Below are 9,759 nucleotides of genomic sequence, written 5' to 3'. Positions count from 1 at the left end.
AAATACTCATGAATCCAAATAGAGTATATTTACTCCCACCTTCTTATTGTTTCCCAAGCTTGGAAAACCCTTCTCCATAGTTGAATCCTCTCTAATCTTCCTATCTTAGTTGTAATTCTACCTGTTCAAAAATCTTTTCCCGCAAGCGGTGCTATGCCTCAAGTGGTAGCTAGAGCTCTAGCCTTGAGTAAAGTCCAAGGGCAGGGCTCAGGCCTTGAGTTCAAACCCAGGAATGGCAATTAATTAATTAATTAATTAATTAATTAAATTTAAAAATATCTTGTCCCACAGGGATCACTGGTGGTTCACACCTGCAATCCTAGCTGCTCAGGAGGCTGAAATCTGAGGCTCACAGTTCAAAGCCAGCCTGGGTGCTAAAAAGTCCCTGAGACACTTTTCTCTTTGCCAGTCCTGGGTCTTGAACTCAGGACCTGAGCACTGTCCTTGGACTTTCTCAATGCTAGAGTTATACCACTTGAGCCACAGCAACACTTTGGCCTTTTGTCTACATATGTGGTACCAAGGAATCGAATCCCAGACTTTGTGCATGCTAGGCAAGCCACTAGGTCAAACTCCTGCCCCAACCCCCCTGAGACTATTAACTCCAATTAACCACCACAAAACTGGAAGTGATGGTGTGGCCCATGTGGTAGAGAGCTGAAGAGCTCAGGGACAGGGATAGAGCTCAGGCCGAGTTAAAGCCCCACGGCCAACAACAAAAAAAAATATTTAGGCCAATATTTAATGCCTCCAACTTTCTTCTGTACTAATTACCAAAGTGAGATTGCTAATAAACCTGCAATTCCCCTGCTTTAAACCCTCCTACAACTTCCTATAGGCTTGGTTGTACTTTACTAATACTAAATCCCCTCTGAAATCCTTATACTTCCACATTCTTAATTTAACTTTGCTTAGGTAGCTCCTTTTCCTAAAATGTTCTTCCCTTCCAGGCCGGGAGTTTGGCCTAGTGGTAGAGTGCTTGCCTAGCATGCATGAAGACCTGGGTTCAATTCCTCGGTACCACACACATAGAAAAAGCCAGAAGTGGTACTGTGGCTCAAGTGGTAGAGTTCTAGCCTTGTGAAAGCTCAAGGAGAGTGCTCAGGCCTAGGAATGACAAAAAATATATTCTTCCCTTCCTTAATACGTGGTAAACATCAACTCTTTTCAAGACTCTGTTTAAGGACTCCCTCTTCTGTAAAGGTTTTCCTAATTCCTCCACCCCACCCAATCCCAGGGAGAACTCACAAATGCTGACTTTGCCTTATCTAGGCTTCTATTTTATCAGCTGTCACATTTAGTGCACTTGAGTCCCTAATTAAACTGAATTCTTTGAGGGCAGGGACTGTGTTTTCCCTGGGAATCCAGTAAGAGGACTGACATGCAGAACGAATTCAACATATGCTTGTAGAACAAATGGATGGAAAAATGATGTCAGTGAATACAGGAAAGAACAAATGAACAATCAAGTAAATGATGATATTAATGTGTAAGTGAACAAGTCGCTGAGTTATGAGTTAGTACATGAATAAATGATTAGATAAATGAAGAAAATAAACCAGTAATTATATGTAAGGTACAAGTGCCAGTGAAGTCATGAGAGAAAAAAAAATAAATTCCTACCTTACTGGAATAACACACCAGTACTAATCTCTTTCAGATTATAAGAAACAAAGATACACTAAGGTTGGTGATTTATTAACATACTCAAAAAGAAATAAGAGCTGGATGCTGGTGGCTCATGCCTGTAATTGTAGCTACTTAGGAGGTTGAGATCTGAGGATTAAGATTCAAAGCCAGCCCAGGCAATGAAATCCATGAAACTCTCATCCCCAATTAACCACCAGAAAACCGTAAATGGTGCTGTGGCTCAAAGTGGTAGAGTGCTAACTAGCCTTGAGCTGAAGAGCTCAGGGACAGAACCCAGGCCCAGAGTTCAAGCCCCCGAAACATCAGAAAAAAAAGAGGAAATAAGACAGGAATGGTTGCACCCAGGCAGCTTCCTGGAAGAACAGGAACTTAAAAATGGTTCATGATTCAAAGCAACTCTAGAGCTTGGTTTATCTTGTCACCCTCAACTGAAGGCAGGTTGCTCCTTTCTCTAGTGCTTCCCCAAATGGTGACTCAACTGCTTTCTTGCTGCATTTATACTCCTACTACTAACTTTTCCTTCCTTCATTACTAGCCTATGATGTTCACTGCCACACAGCTGCTAGGCTGTCCTGGGGCTTGAACTCAGGGTCTGGTACTGTCCTTGGGCTTTCTCAAGGCTAGAGCTCTACCACTTGAGCACCACTTCTGGCTTTTCCTATGTATGTGGTACTGATGAATTGAACTCGGAACTTCGTGCATGCTAGGTAAGCACTCAACCACTAGGCCAAACTCCCAGCTCCCTTCTTCCCTTCCTATTGCCTTGCTTCTACGTGGCTTGTTGCCTTGTGGTTCCCGTATTTCTGCCTCATGTATCAAGTCTGCTGCTGCTTCGTGGATTCCCCCATGTTTTGTCTTCTTTTTTTTTCACAGATCTTATTGCTCCATGGCTTTCCCATCCTTCGGGTCCACTGTGGCCCTTCCTTCCTTCCTTCCTTCCTTCCTTCCTTTCTTCCTTCATTCCTTCCTTCCTCTTTCTTTTTTGTTGGTCATGGGGCTTGAACTCTGGGCCTGGGCATTGTCCTGGAGCTCTTCAGCTCAAGGCTACCGCTGTACCCCATGAGCCACAGCAACACCATTTCCGGTTCTCGGGTGGTTAATTGTAATGAGTCTCATGGATTTTAGTGCCCCAGCTGGCTTTCAAACACCATCCTCAGATCTCAGCATCCTGAGTAGCTAGCATTACAGGCACGAGCCACCGTACCCAGCTTACTGTGGCCTTTTTATTTTGTAGCTTCTGTTACCTTGTGGGCCCCATGACCTCATAACACAAATATCTAATGCTTTCAAAGTTCTACAGCTTTTGTTGTTGAAGTTTCTGGCCGCCTTTCACCCACCTCTGCCTTGTTACAGTCTAATCAAGCATTCACTTCTTCTGAATACCACACTGAAGCCTCCTTAAGGAAGTTTCATGCATATACCATTAGATATGCATCTTCCCTATATAGTGGGTGAGTCAGATGCTATCCCAATCTAGCCATCTATTGTTAGGACAATGAGTACACAGCATAGCACATTATGTTCAAGTAACCTTATAGAAGGGACCACGGGTATGGCAAGTTTGCCGAGGGTTTCCAGGAGGGGGGCAGTGTAACTGGCATCTTGTTTGTACTATTCCAGTATATTTACCTTCAAGGTTTAGTCCAAATCAACCTTCTCCCTGACCACATCTGCCTGCTATAAAATTAAGCCTCTAGAGGATATGGAAGGAGAATTTGGGTTCCAGTCCTGGCTCCTACATTGCTTAGCAGTGGGACTCCAGGAAGTTAATTAATCCTCTCTATGGGCCTCAGAAGGGGGCTGGGCAGTCTCTTAAGACTTTCTAGGTACCTCACCATACATTTTTGGATAAGGGCTATGTCTTACCTGGGACAGTCCTCAAAAACATGTCTTGAGATAAGAGAGAGACAGAGTCCTGGCTTGAAAAGAGCTTCACATCACACAGAAGGTACTTAGCCAAGATTTATTGAACTGGATGAATCAGTAACTGGAGGTTGGGGAGTGGAGATCATTTAACATACAGAATGTTTAAATTGAGGATGGGGTTCCAGATGCTGAGGCTAGGAAACGGATTCAGAGATGGGTGAGGAAAGAGACAACTGGGATAGGGGTAGGAATCTTGGCTATTCCTGGATATTCAATCTGCCCAGTCACTCTCCACATTCAAGTTCAGTTCACCATCTTAATAGCTCACACCTTGTCACCTCCAATCCATTCCTACTGTCCTTATCCTAGAGCATCCTAGTCTTTTCAAGTCTCTTAGTCTCCATCTGCATTCTCTTCCTCACAAATACATTCATTCAGAAAAACCAGGTGCCTCTTCTGTGTCAAGCACTAGACTTTTTTTCCTGGGAATATGCAGTATCTTCAGGCTTGGGTTTGTGATGCTTATTCCAATATAAAACAAACAAACATGACAGCAAGAGTTTGAACATTAGGAGAGATTGCAGGCACACGTGCACACACCATGACCATCTAACCTAATCCATTCCTGCTCTGGCTAGCTGGCCAGAAATGGGCCCTACCTGATCTAAAGCTCCCTCCCAGCCTTCAAGCTATGGTTCCTAAACCTTCCACACAATAGTTATGTGGTGATCTTTATAAGCACTTAACATAAGGCACCCAACCCCATTTACAAGTTTATCTTAGAGGTCAGAGCACAGAATGGCCATGTTTCTTCTGATGTAGACAATATGAGAACCACACTGTTCCATATGGTAAATCTAAACCCTAGTCAGGGAACTTACAACCCTCTTCCAACCTGGTTCCTGACTACTAGATTTTTCAGTATTCTTAAATTGTTAAGTTTCTAGTCTTCAGGTTCTTTGTGCATACTGTTTCCACATGTGCAACTCCCTACTTCATCTAGCAAATTCCTAGGTAGTCTCTCAAATTTCAATTCAGGTGTCTGAAGAATGCCTTTCTTATCTAAGCTAGATGCCCCTGCCAGGCCTCTGGCAGAGCTGATTACATGCTATGGCAGACAGCTGTCGCGAATTCCTCTCCAACTAAGACAATGAGCTCGTCAAAGGCAGAATAAAGATTTGACTACTATTGTGTTCCTGGTGTGCAACACTCCTTTCCAGAGTGAAGGGCCCAATTAAATAAAGATAATATTGTGGAGTACTTTTCAACACTCTAGAAATCAAGGTAACTGGATCCAGAATATAAGGGAGTCAATCTAGTTAGTTCTAACAAGCCATTAGGGGTTCTACTTGTGCTTAGAAACACATGATGTCAGTCCTCCGATATTTCACCTTGCAATGGCATGCACTAAAGAGATCCAGATGGAGGTAATTCTAGGTCTGGCCTCTGCACTCTCCTGACAAATCATTTCAACTCCCTGAGCCTAAATAATTAAGTCCTCAAAGCTTTTTGTGGCATTATTTCCTATGTTTCAGGGCATTAGCCCAAGTTATCTCATGTAATTTTTTTCTCCTGTGAGGTAGGGGGTTAATTATCTGGGTTATTATCCTCACCTATTGAATCAACTTCCAGATGCAGAACCAGAGAGCAATATATTCTTATTGTGCTATCCCTGAGCAATTCAGCTCAAGGCTACTGCTCTATCCTTGAGCCACAGCCCTGCTTCCCTTTTTCTAGTGATTAATTGGAGATAAAAGTCTCCTTTTTTGCCTGGGCTAGCTTTGAACTTTGACCTCAGATCTCAGCCTCCTGAGTAGCTAGGATTGCAGGTGTAAGCCACCAAACCACCTCGCCCGGCTCAGCAATGTATTTTTAGAGTGCCACAGGACTGGGAGTTTGGCCTAGAGGTAGAATGCTTGCCTACCATGCACAAAGACTCCGGTTCGATTCCTTGGTATCACATACATAGAAAAAGCTGGAAGTGGTACTGCACCTCAAGTGGTAGAGCCTTGACAAAGCCCAAGGAGTTCAAGCACTGGATGAGGGATACAGCAGGGAACTGTTGCTTTTCATTTTAAGTCCTTCTTTCCCCCCCTCACATATTGTGGGTACTGTTTACTGATAAAGAAAAAAATTTCATAAATGATTCTCATGTATAGCCAATGTTAACCACCTTTATAATGGAAAAATCAATAGAATAAATTGGAAGACCTGGCTTCAAACTTATACTGTTAGCTGGCAGGCAGGTCACTTAACTCTTTGGGGGGGGGTTCAGTTTCCTGTTTAAAGGGCGTGAATAGTTAAGCTCTACCTTTAAAAAGCAAGAAGCCCTAGCCAGGTGCTAGCTGGTGGCTCACACCTGTAATCCTAGCTATTAAGGAGGCTAAGAACTGAGGATCAAGGTTCGAAGCCAGCCTGGGAAGAAAAGTCCCTGTGAGACCTACTCTCTAATTAACCACTCAAAAACCAGACATGTTGCAGTGGCTCAAGTGGTAGAGTACTAGTCTTGAGGCTCAGAGACAGTGACCAGGCCTAGTTCAAGCTCCACAACTGACCAAAACACAAAAAGCTGTGTCTAGATATGCCAACCAAACTGCTTCAAATATATTACACATTATCTCTCCTCTGCTGCAAAGTTATAAGTGTATTATCTTGTTTTACAAAACAGAGAAACTGAGATTCATTGCCCAGGTTTCTACAGATCTGACTCCCAAACTGTGCCAGCATTTGCCAAATTACGGCACACATACCACTGGCAGCATGTGATTTCTTTGGTTGATTGCAAACAAACTTCTTTGTTGTTTATTTGTATTCTTTAATATTTATTAGAAAAAACAAATAATTTGCACACTGAATCCTTGATTTCATGGATGTTATTACTTTAGATAATGTTAGACCTTGGATCACCTCGGGGAAAATATTAATAGGACAGAAGAATAATTCAGAAATATCTACTAAGAATCAATATATAAATATCCTATGACTATGCAAATTTCACTTCTAGGAATCAATCCTAGGTTAGCTTTCATACATACACAAATTCAGAGATACAGGGCTGCTCCTATGTAGTACTTTGTAATAGGAAATTGCAGTCAATATTCACAAGAGAAATGGATAACGTGGTAGAATCACATAATAGGAACTATACATGAATGAAGAACATGCATTGATCTTTACTTAACAACATACATAAGTCCCCAAAATGCTGTTAAGCACAGAAAGCAAATATGAGAACAATTCCGAAGTAACATTTGCATTACACCCAATACTTTCAGAGAAGTCATGTGTGTGTATAAATATTAAAGTCTAGATTAAAGTACAATAAACAGGTGTTCAAAATGAATGAAGAGGTGAGAGTGGTAAGCAGTTGAACGAGGCTACCTTTCTCTGTGACAATCCAATTTCTTAAAGAGACTTGTTTGTATCATTAGACCTTCTTCTAGGGGGGTTCTAGGGATCAAACTCAGGACCTCTCACACTCTAAGCATGCACTAGTGAGAAACGTCCCTAACCTTAATTTAATTTTTAAAAAGCAAAAATGCAATATATAGATTATACTAAGACAAGTGTGATAACATGTGAATGTGTTGAGGCTGAATTTATGGCACCAGGCTTTACTGCCTCTGCACAGTCTTTACTGCTAATGAAGATAGCTCCCAACAGGAACTTACACATTTAGGCTTGGACATGGACCAGGCTCTTTCCCTAGTTCCTCACAACCTAGGTTGGGGACCCAGTACCCAGTTATACATGGTTGAAGCTATGGGTTTCCTCAGGCCCTGCACTTACCAGGTAAACCCTATTAGCATCCTGGAATTTTTCCAGTAACCAGGGAAATCAGTACATCCCAGATTCGGGGGCATCTCTCCCTAACAGAATTCCTCAGGGGTCCAGGCATGAGAAAGTTGCATTCTGAGGGGTTGGCACCTAGTGAGCTCCATACACAGATAAGACCTCCAGTGAGGAGCTTGACATTATCAAATCCTATGAGGTAGGTAATATTTTAGCCCCATTTTACAGATGAGGGAACTGAGACACAGAAAAGCTGTGATAAGAGGGACTAGAGCTCATAACTTTCTGTCCCCAGAGCCCATGTTCTGTTCCTAGTGCCTGACTAAGTCCTACCAATTTGTCAGGGTCCACCTCAAACGACCTTCTCCAGGAAGCCTCCAGGTAATCACCCTTTTCTCAAAGTACTTATGACATTTGGCTAACCACATTCATTTATGGACACACTCTATCTCCATACCTAGATGTAGAGATCATGTCTGATTGAACTCATTATTTGAAGCACAGAGCCTGACAAATAGCATACACAGTAGGGGTTTTGAAAACACACGAACGAATGAACAAGAATGTGACTGAGTGAATGAGGGCAGTTTCTGTTGACTGCCTAAGACTCCTATGAGGTGCTGAGTGCCTTTGCCCATAGCTGGGATGCTGTCATCCTAAGCTCTCTGGGAATCGAATTCAGCCTCAGTTCCTTCTAAAACAGGTCTCCAATATCTTTTTTTACACACACCCACATGCACACCCACACACACCAACATACATACACATGCACTCATATACAACACCCCCCCACACACACACTGTGGGCAAGGGGTCCAAGGGATCTATGATGATGGGTGAAGGGGGAGAGGTCCAGGAAAGGGAGGGAGGATGGGCAGATTGCCCTGTTCAACTTAGGTTAGCTCAGCTCAGCACCGCCTTTCAAAGGCTAGGATGTTCCCTGTAGCTCAGGGTATTTTGCGCCAGGCAGAACAAACATCACCTCTGTTCCTCTTCGTGCTTAATAGCTGTACCTAAATCCCATGACTACAACAAACAGGGGCAGGAGAGGGAAGAGAAGATTGGGATCTACATTTCCAGAGATGGGGAGAGGGGCAGCTTAGAGGAGCCATACAGAGTAGGGGGGCAGTACTGTTACTGCTCATTGGGGTTGGGGTTGGCATCTGGGTACTTGGTGAGGTCGAAGGTCAGGACTTTGCTGATCACACAGTCCCCTTGCTGATGTAGGAGGGGAAAAAGAAAAAGAAAATTGTAAGGAGAGAATTAAGAAGAAACAAGGGCCTCAAGCCCTCCTCCCTACATACCTGCCCAAAGCTCAAGCAATGCTGCTCCCTGGGTATAAAAGGATGTGCTCGATCACTTGTGCCTTCTCTCCCTGCCAACCTCTGCACTCACCTTTCTTCACTATCTGGCTGCCTCTGCTGGCCTTTCCATGTATCCCCAATGCAACAGCTCTGACTTGAAAGGGTTGGCTAAACTGCCAGGGCAGAACTCCAAGAAGCCCAGATGGCTGTTCAGGACCTGATTCCCTATGCTCCCCCGCCCTTTGCTCCTACACTGCAGCTTTCCCTTCCTGCCCTGGGGAGCTAGGCAGAGAGTGGGACTGGCTCCTGAGCCAAGCGGGCCCTACCTCAGGATAGACTCCAATGAGGCTTTCAGCCTTGGTGTAGAATTCCTCCTTCAGAGAGATGACGATGGCCTGGAAGTTGCAAGTTGACTGCTCCTTGATGTAATTTGCCACCTGTGGGAGGTGCCACCAGACACTTACCAGCGTTCAAGCTCTAATATTCCTGTGTTTTCCATCAGAACCAACGGGGGTGGGGAAGGCGATAGATGGTCTAGGAAGAGAAGCTGAGAGGATGCTACCAACTGCTAAAGAGTAGATGACCCTGGGCCTACAGAACAGGCAGCAGGAATGGCTAGGACACATTCAAATGTTCCATAAAACCCAGCCCCAATATGGTGACCTCCCTTGCAGACCCCAATTTCCTTGCACCCACCTTGCCGATGTTGGTGTTATCCAAAGCAGCATCAATCTCATCCAGGACAAAGAAGGGGGCTGGCTTGTAGCTAGGAGGGAACCAGTAGGTGAGCTGATACCAAGGTATCGGGGGAGTGTGGCAAGGCAGGGTGGGATAGCCACAATGCCCATCAAATAAGCCAGTTTCCCCCGCTAATTTGTCAGAGACCAGTAATCCAAGTTTTAATATTGTCTGAGCCTTTAAATGCTCATACATCAACCAGGTCCTCTCTGCACTCTAAGATCCTGTAGAACCATGAAAAACATGTTTCTCCTAAGATCTTCTAGGCTGGCTAAGGAAGCAGAGTTGTCCTCAGATTTGGTCATACTAAACAAACTAGCCAAAGGTCTATCCGACCCCAACACCTCACCATGCTACATGCCTCTTGCCTCTGCACATTCAGTATTCTCAGTCTAGAATGCCCAATAGG

At 44.0% G+C, this 9,759-nt stretch overlaps 1 protein-coding gene across 1 annotated transcript in view; it reads right to left on the bottom strand.

The window, feature by feature from the left end:
- Window positions 1-6,219: 6,219 nt before the first annotated feature.
- Smc1a (structural maintenance of chromosomes 1A) overlaps window positions 6,220-9,759 on the bottom strand; it is a 45,767-nt gene continuing 42,227 nt past the window's right edge. Inside the window, exons 23-25 of the mRNA XM_090326582.1 lie at window positions 9,309-9,378; window positions 8,939-9,049; window positions 6,220-8,526 (exon numbers count right to left, since the gene is read on the bottom strand). Of these exons, the coding sequence (XP_090182708.1) occupies window positions 8,443-8,526; window positions 8,939-9,049; window positions 9,309-9,378 (265 nt within the window). The 3' untranslated portion in view covers window positions 6,220-8,442. The remainder of the gene's footprint in view (window positions 8,527-8,938; window positions 9,050-9,308; window positions 9,379-9,759) is intronic.

This window comes from Megascapheus bottae, chromosome X (assembly GCF_031878675.1).
Source record: "Megascapheus bottae isolate mThoBot1 chromosome X, mThoBot2.hap1, whole genome shotgun sequence".
NCBI lineage: Eukaryota > Metazoa > Chordata > Mammalia > Rodentia > Geomyidae > Megascapheus > Megascapheus bottae.
Note: the sequence above shows the minus strand (reverse complement) of the source record. Positions and strands in the feature narration are given on the sequence as shown.